The sequence below is a fragment of the Topomyia yanbarensis genome, chromosome 3 (assembly GCF_030247195.1).
Source record: "Topomyia yanbarensis strain Yona2022 chromosome 3, ASM3024719v1, whole genome shotgun sequence".
Lineage (NCBI taxonomy): Eukaryota > Metazoa > Arthropoda > Insecta > Diptera > Culicidae > Topomyia > Topomyia yanbarensis.
In genome coordinates, this window is record NC_080672.1 from 375,263,074 (window position 1) to 375,276,167 (window position 13,094).

The following is a 13,094-nucleotide window of genomic DNA, read 5'->3' on the forward strand; positions in this document are numbered from 1 at the left end:
GGCGCATCACTGTGGAATGCCCTCCCACTCATGACTAAAATGAAATCAACCAATTCTTCCCTTAAAGCTGCCTTAAGCAGACCTTACTAAGCGTTGTAGCTAAACAATGCAATGTACTATACCTATTTGTGGTTTTAAGATTTTCCCCCTGTTAGTATTAAAACATGTAACTCCCTAGACCTAAATTAAACACATGTTACAGGGTCTCGTACGTTTTATCAATTACAAATTACAAACTGAAATAGTGAAATGAACATTTATCGCGTGCAATTAATTGATTATTCATATTATTCCCACGTTGCTTCCCGTTACTTGTTCGAGAGAAGTTTTTTATTCAGACACTAAAACGTTTGATGCAGTTAGCTAGCCACAATTAAACTTACGCGTGCATCTTACTTTAAAATGTTAGTAAGATTATTTCTTCTAAGTTGAATAGAAGCATGGTTTGATACGTGCGTCAGTTTATCACAGCAAGCGTGCCTTATAAATACAACTGATAAGCCCTAATAAATAGCATCAAAAGGTTAGTGGTGTGTGTTTGCGATGATTTTTGGCATTGTTTTATTAGTGAACTATGACCTCCGTATAGAATGGGGCGTTTCTTATCGAATGATTGGAGACGATTGAAATCCGGTCCAAAATTAGTCCAGGGCAATCGAAATTCCGTGCTAGCATAAAATATGGATCTAAGTTAGGCATTACACTCTGTTGAATGACTGTTTCAAACTGAGATGGGCGTTTCTCGAAACCAAATATTTGGTTTAGTTCAACAAATACTTCTGTTTGTATTTTAAATAGAAACATTGTTGAAACAAAATAAAATTTGTTAGATCTAACTGTTTCCTTTGTTAAAAACAAACAGAATCTTTGTTTGATTTCAACCAAATTTGAGTTGTCCTCTCCTTTGGTTAACTGAAGATCCTTTTTGGTTTCTTCGAACCTGTTTGTTAGATTAAACTTATCATGATTTTGTTGTTTCAAACGAAATATTTGTTGAAACTATTGAAAGACCAACAAATGAATTTGTTGGGAATTACAAGAAATAGCATTGATTGAACCAAACCTGAAACTTGTTTGTCACTATATCAAATGGGAAAATTGTTATTCAAAACCAAAATTTGTTTATTTTTACTGATTTTTTTTCTGCGTGTAGCATAAGGTAAGAGGCCAAAGAGGCTAGAATATCAAGTCGTTTGATAACCTATAAGCTTGGAAAAACATCACAACGCAAAACATCACATCTCCAAAGCATTAGCAAAACTTTGGTATACTATATATGACATTTTGACTTGAGATTTAATTAACATGTAAAGAGTTCATACTCTGTTGCGTTTCGGCTTCGCCTCATCAGAAACCGACACTAACTTATTGTCGGAATAGATTAGCGCCGGCTTGACGCAAATCCCTTAAAACTAAAACACACTTTGTGTTTCAATCGAACGACTGATCAAACGTGATGTCCCGTTCGAGCAGAAGTTCTGTTTATGCCGATGAGACACAGTGAAGCCGAAACTTGTCTTGGCTTAGCAGGCCTATGCGAAAACACTATGCTATATTTCACCCTAAGGAGGAAAATTTGGTAAAAGCCGTTCCGATACTGTTCGTGCACTGCACGAATTTGGTAAGGATTTGTGCCCTCCTGTACAAAGACTGGTTTTTACCAACAAATTTTTACCCTAGTGAGAAATTTTGATTTTTACCAAATTTTCCTCCTTAGGGTGAAATATAGCATAATGTAAAGAGTTATTATTTTTCTCTACTATTTGTGGATGATAGATAGTCAATGCTTGGCTTTTATTTAGCATAATTAACTCAGTTTGTTTACATTTGTTAGATATGACGTTTTGAATAAACGGTATAGATTTATGAGGTAGGCCAGAAGTTGAAAGGAGGTTAACCCTAGACCTCCCATTTTCCGAAAAAAAAGTTCTATTGACTACAAGGATAGAATTAGCACTATAATCAGATATTTTAGTGGTAATTTGAATTCGTTCTCGAAACACCCGGATAACACTAGTTTACAGCATTTTTGAACTAAATAAGCTGGTGGTCATTTTCAATGTAAAATCGTGTGCTGAATCCGAAAATGTAGTCCAACAAAATCACAGTAGAATAGTTTTCGAGTTACAGTAAAAAAATGAATTTCACCTATAAAATTAAAAATGCGTTCAGTAAAATCCAAATATCTCCGGTTGTAGTGCATCGACATGAAAAATTATTATGTTGAATTAAAGGTAATTGAATGCACTTTCGATCATTAGAACATTTTGTTTTGGTGCGACTACTGGTTCTGGCGTTATTTGCGAATCTATTGAACTTTTTCTTGATTTTTCGTCATTTTTTGAAGCAAAATGAGCGTTTGGTCAATATTTTGGCAAGATAATGAAATCCTAAAAAGTATATTTTATAAGAAATTAAAGCCTGCTAATAACCAATAAAAATAAGCATTTGCTAGTTTAAATTGGACGGAAATTGTGAAAGTTATTCAATTTTTTGTTGAATGGAGATTTTTTGAGTTTCTCTGGGTCAACTTATTGAACCGTCTCGATTCCAATTTTTTCTAGGCTTTGTTTCATAATATATGAGGGACTCTCTGTCAGAATTCTTTTAAACAAGTAAGTGGAAGAATTCTGAGAAAATTTAATGTAGGGTAATATTCGAACTCGTTTATCCAAATGATCCTAGACTTCTTAAAACAATAAGTTCAGGCTCAGTGGAGTAGGGGAACATGGGGAGACTTGACCAGGTTTTCAGCTAAAACTGCATAAATCTCTAAAAAAGCCTTCAATCCCCCAAAAATCATTCAGATATAATACACAAAGTTATTGCGCGTCTTCATGATTTTTTGCAGAATTTTTAATTTAATTTTTGAAAAGGCGTGGGGAGACTTGACCAAGAGAATTTTGAAAAATCATAACAAAAAATAATGACATAAAACATACTGTAATTATTTTTTCCCTATTGTCGAGATCCTTAGGTAGCAGTAAAAATATAAAAGGGTTGCATTTGGTAAATTTTTATTTTTTTAAATGCATTTCTTTTTAAGTATTAACTGTACTGCTTGCATTGCATGTTCACACGTCACGAAATCAGTTCTAGGGACCATCCATAAATGACGTAGCATTATATGGGGGAGGGGGGAGTTTTGTATTTTGTGATGATGTGTGACGACAGGGGGATAGGGGGTCATGTCATGCTACGTAGCTTTTTTAAAGGGGAATAGGGGTTGACCTGATGTCACGACAATCTTACCCGTTTCATCGAACTCACATCGTTTTTGATTTTTTTTAATTTTTTTACGGGGAAAACGAGGGTGGTGAGGGTTACCGTCAAGCTACGTAATTATCAGGGGGGTATATAGAATTTTGTGACGAAATGCTACGATGGGGGAGGAGGGTGTTAAAAATCACTCAAAAAATGCTACGTCATTTATGGATCATCCCCTACTATTGCTAATTTTGCTTACAAATTTTAAAATATAAAGACTTATGTTTGGGGTGGAATTTTTTTTATGGCGTGATTAACATTAACAGTAGATACCAAAGCATAATAAATATTAGGAATTTTGTATCTTTCTTCAGCTGATCGCCACTTAGTCAAGTCTCCCCATAAAATCTTGGTCAAGTCTCCCCAACATGAGTTATTGCGTTCAATTTCATGCGAATTCTAGTAATAGCTATTCCAATGTTCTAGTTTATGTAAAATCATTTCACTGCTTCACAAGGATTAAGATGGTATATTAGTCCTTTAATAGTAATTAGTAGTCGATTAGATATGTCCATACAAAGTTTGATAAAAAATTACATCATTTAATGCAAATTTATTAATCACGTAATATTTTCTGCAAGGTAAGGATTTTTTACTCCAAACTTTCAAAATTACCTCAAGGGATCGAAACAAGTATAAAAATATTTTTGAAAAAAAATTAAGAATCGAATAGAAGACGCCATAGTCGAAAAAAGAATTTTGCGCTTGGTCAAGTCTCCCCATGTTCCCCTAATGTCATCAAAAATTTGGCATTAAAAAATACGCATAATGCTCAAATGTGTCATACAGAATCGCATATGTTCCAGAAACGTTGTAAACTGCACGCTTCACAACGCCTGGATACATACATCGGAAGCTTATGACGCACAGTGGCACGACGAGTGACAAAACCCCAAAAATCAATGTGTTGTAATTCTTTCGAAAAGTATCTATACAGTATTGATACGCACACTTAGTGATCAAATAAGATTATCATTCAGTTACACTCAATAACAAATTTTATAAAAACAATATTTTCAATTATTGGATGGTATGGGTTGGCCCCAAAACATTTTTTATGTGAATTCCCGAAAGATTTTGTTCTAATCAAATCATGCAAACTTATCTCCATTTAAAATAAAAATATATTTTTCGTATCATTTCAGCCACAAAGATGCAGGTGCTAAGTAAACTCAACCCTGTTCCGCTGACGTGTAAGGAGTACGTCCATCCGTGGACTGACTCATGTAGCATAGCTTCCGCAGTGTTCATGACCGGTGTCGTACAGAATGGCTTACGATTTTACACTGCAGTATACATGGTAGGTCGTACAGAACAACTCTAACAATTCAAGGTTTATGGCACACTTGAAGCCCTGCTTAAATATTAGAATGCACTTGTAGAGTTCTATAAAATCAGAATTGTTACTTGGGAGCTCTTCACGCGATTCACTAACCGAACCTTCCCACTACTTTCACAGCTCTCTTTGGCAATGCAAGGCCGATTACCCACCATCGAGGAGTTAAAGCGCACCGTCCGTGGTGTGCTGCAGTCGACTGCCTTCCTTGCGATGTTCGCCCTTAGTTATACAGTTTTCTTGTGCGCTGTTCGACGTCTGGTCGGTTCGTACAATTTCTACACGGCGTCGTCCATTCCGGCCTTTTTGGCTGCGTTCTGTGCGATTCTGGTGGAGCGCCCATCCCGACGAGGTTTGCTAGGTCTGTACGCGGCTAACGTGGCAACCGAGACCGGTTGGAACATACTGAAGTCACGAGGCTTGGTTCGATCTATTCCATACGGAGAGATTTTGATCTTTGGACTATCGACGTCTATCCTACTTTACTACTACCGGTTGAATCGACAGAAAGACTACAATGATTCGATGTTCGATGTGTTCAGATTTGCGCTCGGGGACAGTGAAATTATGAAAAGCGAGGAGTTGACTGAAGTCAGACGGGAAAGCCGAACCAAAGAACGACCAAGGGCCGGTGTTTTGTCGTATAGCTTTATCCAGTCCGTACTGAAAGTGTACTCAAATGTGACATCGAGAATCGAGACACTCGGCAAGCATGCACTTTGTAGGCATAAACACAGTTGCATTTACAGTATGCTCTCTGGAGGTGGGCGTATGTTTTCAATCGGACTAGGAATTCAGGTTATAATGAAGGTGCTATTCCAAGCGCGGCGGATCATCCGACGACCGAAGCTATTCAGACGAACGTTTCTGAGGAAAGACATTTTCAAACTAGGCATGTTCTTGGGTGGATTCACATCACTTTACAAGGTTTCTTTGCCAATATCGTACCGAAATGGAATGCATTAATTTTTGGTAATACATATTTGCAGCTATCTTCCTGCCTGTTACGACACACAACCAACAACGATAAAGCAGAGTATGCAATTCCTAGTGGATTGATTACCTGTGTAGTATTTGGGTATTACGCTGATACTACAATCGCTCTGTATATGATGTGGAAAATGCTACAGGTTATTTTGGATTTTTCAAATATTAGTCAATATTATTTGCATGTCACATTTTATGCTACAGATGACCTACAACTGGGGCATCGAGAAAGGTTACGTACCAAAGGTTCCAGGTTTCACGGTGCTGTTGTTCTGCGTTAGTACTGCACTGATCTTCCATGCGGCTACGATGGAACCGATGCAACTGCGACCAAGCTACTGGAAGTTCCTTTACTCAATTTCCGGCGGAAGGTTGCTCTTTCTACGAACACATTAGCTGTTGCTATATTTTTCTAATTCATTTTTTCAATTCACAGAGCAATGCTCCTGGACCGAAGTGGATTCGACGTGTATGGCGTTGGAACAAGCAGACAGATTCGTGAAATGATCGAACTGTGCAATACTCCGGCAGTGCGAAAGTTTCGAATTTAAAGAAGTTAAACGGTTACTTTGAACGAACAGGTTGAATTATGAACCGTTGTCCATAGGCCAACGCGGCAGATGATTGTGTCCTGAAGTACCTACCCTCCTTCTTCGTCTAGTTCTATAGTTATTTTCCGTCGGACTGTTTCCACTATGAGGCCAAACACCGACGCCAGAGAGACGACACTCCCACTATCTGGACTATCTGGATATCGACTCGTCAACTCATGGACCGGGGACCAACGACTTTACTTCCCTTCCGAAGGGAAACGCGAGCACAGGTTTTTTTTCACCTCAGGAAAATCTCAACGACCTCGGCTGGGATTGAACCCAGACCAGCTCTCGGGTGAGTGGCGGTCACTCTTACCACTCAACTACCGGTGCCGTTCATCTACCCTACCATCGAATAACTTATGGGTGAAGATAGGTAGTTTAAATGCACAAAATAGTATTGGGGCGCTTCCTAACGTGACATCTTTATTAAAGTTGTAAGTTTGACATTGAGAATATATTCTGAAAGCACAAAACAATGTCTGGATTTGCAGGGCTTTGCTGTATAGATTTCTGCACTTTAGTATTTTTATTTGCAAATAAATTACTGGTAATGGATTACTGGCCTTTTTGTTGCATAATTTGAAATTTTCATTTTTGTCCCGTAAACTTGGCGGTGGGCTTAGACTACATTTTTTGTGCTAGGAGACTGGTAGTTGGGAGAACTTGGATTTTGGTAGTCCCTAGAATTTGGTAGCAATAAGGCGCGTGCGTCAGGTGGCGGATAGAAGCGAAGGGATGCCCTGACGACTGACAGATTGAACTATTTTACTTCGTGATACGTATTACATTTTATTATCTTTGAATCGCTAGAATTCTTCATATTTTCTGGTGCTCCAATATTGTATTTTTTATTCATGTATAAAATTTCTTCTCTTCAGATTCGCCAGCTGTCCAACTGCTTCAAATGGGTAGAGTTATAATAGCAACAGATCGAAAATAGGCTCATCAGCATACACACTGATGATAGACTGAGGGAGAACAGACTGAACGAAGATGCTTACTGAGATGAATGTTGATTTTTTTTTGTTCTTGGTTACGAGAGATGGGAGTATGTAAGGAAAATTTGTCTGAAAATATTGATTCAACTTTCCACTATGGAAAGTGAACTTCGATATTCTTTGAGGCCGATACGTAGACCGCGGTCGAAGTAAACGCTTGGAACTCGGCTAAAAAGCGTACAGCAAATCAAATCGTGTAGATATGGTCGTTTTGACAGTCGCAAGCATTCGAAAAGTTTTCAAAAGTGTCGCGAGTGCTATAAATAGCACTACTTTTTGATACATATTGATTTAAAATTGTATATTAAGATTTAACTACGCATATTGTTAACATTAGTTCTCAAATTCGTACAATTCGTTCTAATCTTTTGCTTTATCTAAATCATATTTTTTTAAATTTCATTCTATGTACTCATTTTGTACGGTTCATTAATTTCATGGATTTTATTCGTTTTGTTTAATTTATTCATTTTTAATATTTGACTAGTTTCAAATATATCATCATTACATTTTAATAATTTTTTTATTCAGCATTCTTTTTATTCATTTTGTTCGTTTTAGTTCGTTTAATTTTTTGGATTTATTCTGATCAGTTTACTTATATCATATATTTTATTCGTATCATCCATTTAACTTATTTTATTCACCTTTTTAATGTTATGCATTTCATTATTTTTTTAAATTCATACATTGTGTTCATTTTTTTCATTTTTAAAATCTGACTAATTTTTTCGGTCATTCATTTTATTCATTTCATCCCGAATATTTTATCCATTTGATCATTTTTTTTCATTTTGTTTATTTAATTCATTCTATTGATTTTATTAACCCCTGCATGTGCATGTTGTTTATAAAATACAACGTTTCCTAACAGCTATAACTTCAGGGTTAGACAAGATTGCTTTACAAAAACAAGTTACGCTAATTACTGTGACTATCAGGGCCGGCGGAACACCTTTTTCCCGAGTGGGTAGTAAGATTCGAAGTGATTTCTCCTCGTACTGAAAAAGCTCAGATACGGCGTGTGTAAGTGAAAATGAAAATTTCCTGATAATATCTGGTGGCTATTAGGAAACACTCTTTGTTAACAGGACTGTTTGTCCGACGGCTCAGCGAAAATGTGTTTGTTGAATACTACACCCAAAATCCAACGGGCATGTTTCTATTACTTTTGGGTAGAATCTTGCCTTTTTGGTAACAGACCACGCAATTGCGCATTGCGATATTAAACTCATATTACCGCAAAGGTAGTAAACGGTGGAATGACGATGTAGGATAATTCGGTCGATTTCTATAATAGTATTGGTATCGAGTCAAACCAGCCGGAGTTCTGGCGGATTTCTACCCAAATTCAGGCCGGAATCTGCACCAATATTGGCGGAATTATGAATTTTCTTTAGGGTAACTTGGATAGTTAAAGAAAAAGTTTAGGCAGTTTTCGGATCCGGCCTAGTTTCCGGATCCCACAGCTCCTGTTCTGAACCAGTTCCCAAATTTGGACCTCCCGGATCTGGATCAGTTTCCGGATCTGGACTAGTTTCCGATCCGGACCAGTGTCCGGATCCGGACAAGTTCCCGAATCTGGAGCAATACCCGGTAATGGACTAGTCCCTGGATCTAGCCCATCTCCTTTTCCCCCTTACCAGGTCAGGACTTGAACCAGACCCAGACGTGGTGCTTAGATCCAGACATGAGTCTGGATCCGGACTCTCGGATGGGATACGTGGATCCAAACTATATGTCTTGCTTCATGACGGGATGGACTGTTAATGTTTTGTACAGTCGCTACCTTGCTGTTGGCGTTCGTGATAGAAAAAAAATCAATTTAACTACCACCGAAATACCCCACCACTATTCCGAGTCGGCTTTTTTTCTGACTGTGCTTTGAAGCTAGCTGAGTGTGAGCCGACGGGTATCTCTGGCGACCGACATCCATTCAGGCTTAGTGGAGGTCGATTTGAATATTTCTCCGATGGCAAAAATAATACCAATAAGTCTCATTTTGATACAAATTCTATCTAATACAACCGGCCCCAGATGGTCAACTTCCGGACCAAAGACCCGCCATTTAACGTCATCGATAAATCGCGTGATCTAACTAAACAACACTCGACAGTGTACGAAAAAGTATTTTGTCTGCGTACCCGCCCGGGAAGTAGAGATTGATGGTGTAGTCTCCGAGAAGGGCCTTGATTGCGAAATAGGGGATGGCTCCTTCCAGATCCCTGTGCTTCAGTCAGTGTAAATTCTGGTATGCAAGCAATTGTGTTTAGTAAAAATCGAGGAGTGTTAGAAAACTTATTTTTCATCAGTCTCATTTCGAACCTTTCGTCGGATTTGTTCTTCCAAAATTTGTTCTTTTGAACGGTGCTCGTCTACTTGTTCGCCTTTTTGTAACCCAGGCCACCTTTTCGCCTTTTTGTAGAAATAAGGCACGGTGTGGAAAATGCGGAGAGGATCAAGACATTGGCTCCTGGTCTTGGAAAGTCCACATGGGACATCCAAAACTTCAAGTGTCTCTATATTTCAGTTATATTATTTTCCTAGGTTTACCTCCGACGTAGATCTTCCTCAATTTTAGCATTATTCGCCATGGTCGAAAACAATATTGAGGAGCGTTTTGGGGATCAAAACGTGCTAGTATTTCAATCGGATTAGCCTTTGCTCGGTACCAGGTATTGAAGTTGTCGCTTGTTAAATCCGAATCATACGCAAAGATTTATTGATATTCATTCCATATACATCGCACCTCAACTGGTTCGAGAAGATTTCAACTCCCACGGCATGTCATGGGGTTGTCTTCATGCTGATAACCGATCTATCTTACTGCGTGATATTCACGACAATTTCAGTATGACCATCTTGAATACAGTGGAAATGACACGAATGCCTACCAGCGCGGCCAAGTGCGTTAGATTTATCGTTGTACTCTACCTCATTAGTGTTCCCATTGATTCAAAGAGCTACGCGTCCACTATATCCGAAACAATCAAATCAAAATGAAAAATTCCTCCGGTGGCAGTGTGCAACGTTCTGACTGGCTTGTTTTTCTACACTGAGATTAAAGGTCAGACAAAACGAATACCTGGCGCGAACAATCGTGGACGGTTTCCCACTCCGTTGTGGGCAGAGAGTGCTCAGAATTGTATGCGAAAAGGTCCTGTTTGAACGCCAGATCGCCAAAATTTTTCCGAATATACGCGACGTTAGAAACACAATTAAAAAACTTGATGCAAACTGAAAAACGCGGTTATTGGCACCGGCTCGTCCACGGATTAACAAGAGAAACAATATTTGGTCTAGCAGCTAGGCCCTACGTCGTATACTCGATTCGACCTTTGATCGGAATACACGGAACTAAGAATTCTTTATCAGCGACAACAGCATTCCACGTAAATTCACATTCAAATGATAGACGTTACGCGATGAAATTATAATAATGTATATAAACGTAATAATTGTTCTTCAAACACACAAATTTATCTGACAGAAAAGATACTCGCGATAAGCATTTTCCCCCCAAAACTTGTGCTTTTATATTTACCTACGACCACGTCTACATCGTTACAGTTCCAAGTAGGCGCTTCGATCGATGGAGCATGGAAAGCACTCCTAAGTTTCCCGCAGAGAATATGGGCGATCCTAGATTCTTTATATTGAAATCGTTCCTGATTGCCTGATACAAATATTAGTTTGAGTTCATTCGCCTTGATCTGTTCCGGCTAATAAGAAAAGTGACACTTAGATTTGAATGGTAATGATAAGGCGGACACTTAGGCATTAGAAGGTAATATTTGTGAAACATCGCGCAGCTTTAACGAATTTTTCAGTTTGATTTAGAGTTAGAGAACGCTCGAAAATTGTCAAATTTTGTGGGATAATGGAAGTTTAGGAATCCCAAAAGCATCAACCAACCTTGGTTAAAAAGGATGGATGAACGTCGTGACTTCCTTCGGGTGGCATCTCGGATCATGTCCAATCATTATACGTTGAATGCACATCTCCGGCGTATTGGGGTCATAAAGAACGTTCCCTGCGCTTGCGGTGACGGCTATCGCGACATTAAACATGTTGTCTGGTCGTGCGCCTAGCGTTCTACACACAAAAAAAAAAATTACCGTTGAGGTATTTCGAAACTTACCACAATCTAACAAACCGTAATTGACGAAATTTTACATGAAAGGTGTACTTTCCAAGCGCAGTGCCGTAAAATTACAGATTTTAAACAAACGCCATATGTGGAGTAAAATTACGTGACTCGCAAAATTCAACGATATGTTAAATTAAAATCAAATGCAAAACTATTTCATTTTTGATGCTCGTATAGTCATGGTCAAGAGACGTAAATTTACACGATTTTTCTAGTTGTGTAGTGCTAGATCTGCGTTAAACGAATCCCTTCGGCCGGGTTCTAGTCCGAGATATGCTGGCTATCCTCCAAATTTATTTATATCTACTCTTTTGGTTGACTTACTAACAGGTACCTGCAAATGTGATCCCAAGAGTACCAAGCGGATCCAAGGAGGCCAGTTGGCGATCCGGTTCATGATGTCCTGATAGTGATCTTCCGTTTGCCACAAAGCTACAAGTTTAATTTCTTTTTTTCCTTGTCTATTTTCTCTGATTGTTCTCTGATACGGTCTCTTCTACTGATGTTGGGATCAACAATCTTTTGCCTTCCTTATACAAAGTGTACTGATTGTTTCTCCTTGCTTCAATTTTTAATCAAATGATTATTCATGTTAAAAAATTACAAATTATGTTGTCCTTAAAATGTTTCTAACTGCATCCCATAGTCTGAATAATACGTGGTTAATCTCAGGTTTTCATTTGTTCCAAACTTTAGAGTGGGTAATTCACCCTCGGTAATTTTCGAGTGGGTTGTACTACTCATACTACACTCGCATTCCGCCGGCCCTGGTGACAATTATCTTTTATTTGAGCGCTAACAGCTACAAAAATCATCCGTAGAGCTGAAGTTATGGCAATAGTTCTGATTAAATTCCACAGGAGCAGTGCTGCCAGTGACATTTTCAGTTATCGTTGAAAAAATATATTTTGATCTATCTTCGTGGTCTCAAAATATTTTTAAAAGCTGACAAATCTTATCAATTTAGACTGTCTTCGACTGCTTTTACCGTCCAATCGAACTATTGAAAGCTTTGCAGGATATGTGTACTGAGGAACGAAAGGTAAAAATTGAGTAGCTTCTAGCACTGCTAGAGAAGCACCTATGTTGATCAAAACAGATTTTTCGTGTCTTGTTACTCAACACATTTAAGAAAAAAACGGGTTTGGAACCCTACATCTGCTAGAAAAAAAGATGGCCATGAAGGAGTTGATTTCATTCATATCTTTCATATTTGCTTTATTAATTTTATTATTTGAGATTATTTTGTTTGAGTTTCTTCATTTTATTAATTTTATTAATTTTATGAATTCTCTTCAGTCATTATTTTTATTCGTTTCATCCATTTTGTTTGTTTGAAACAATTTAATTTTGACGTAGGACTACGTCTTTGTTTTCGATGTGGAGGTGCACTCTGCAAATTCTACAAAAATGGTATGTAACGAAAAGTTGTCCAATTTTAAACGCATATAATTCAGCCATCTCACAATAAATTTTCAATTTTTTTGCACAAATCGCTCCGAAATACTTCTAAGAATAAATTTCCAATAGATAAACCCCAAGATTTTTGATATCATAGCATCAAAAAATTAAATAATATACAACCTTGTCAAAATATCGCGCATTTACACACAGAAGATAGCGCTTCCCAAGCCCTGTACGACGGATTGGTGTACCTAGCGCGCAACGCTTCTATGAATGACGTCATCATCGACTATTTAAAGAACGGACTTGGCCAGACACGCTCAGTTCACTGTTGAACGGCCGGCGAAGCAGATCAC

At 38.1% G+C, this 13,094-nt stretch overlaps 1 protein-coding gene across 1 annotated transcript; it reads left to right on the forward strand.

The window, feature by feature from the left end:
* The first annotated feature begins 420 nt into the window (after nucleotides 1-420).
* On the forward strand, nucleotides 421-6,670 carry LOC131693660 (transmembrane protein 135-like). Its single transcript, XM_058981689.1, has 6 exons — nucleotides 421-523; nucleotides 4,413-4,567; nucleotides 4,727-5,530; nucleotides 5,593-5,733; nucleotides 5,795-5,961; nucleotides 6,027-6,670. Exons 2-6 carry the CDS (start codon nucleotides 4,421-4,423, stop codon nucleotides 6,139-6,141), a joined length of 1,374 nt encoding a protein of 457 aa, XP_058837672.1. The 5' UTR covers nucleotides 421-523; nucleotides 4,413-4,420; the 3' UTR covers nucleotides 6,142-6,670.
* Nucleotides 6,671-13,094: the final 6,424 nt, after the last annotated feature.

Coding starts and splice junctions, on each gene's coding strand:
- LOC131693660 (XM_058981689.1), top strand. CDS start 4,421: ATGCAGGTGCTAAGTAAACTCAACCCTGTTCCGCTGACGTGTAAGGAG. Junction 5,734..5,794: donor TGATGTGGAAAATGCTACAG/GTTATTTTGGAT, acceptor TTTATGCTACAG/ATGACCTACAACTGGGGCAT. Junction 5,962..6,026: donor TACTCAATTTCCGGCGGAAG/GTTGCTCTTTCT, acceptor TTCAATTCACAG/AGCAATGCTCCTGGACCGAA.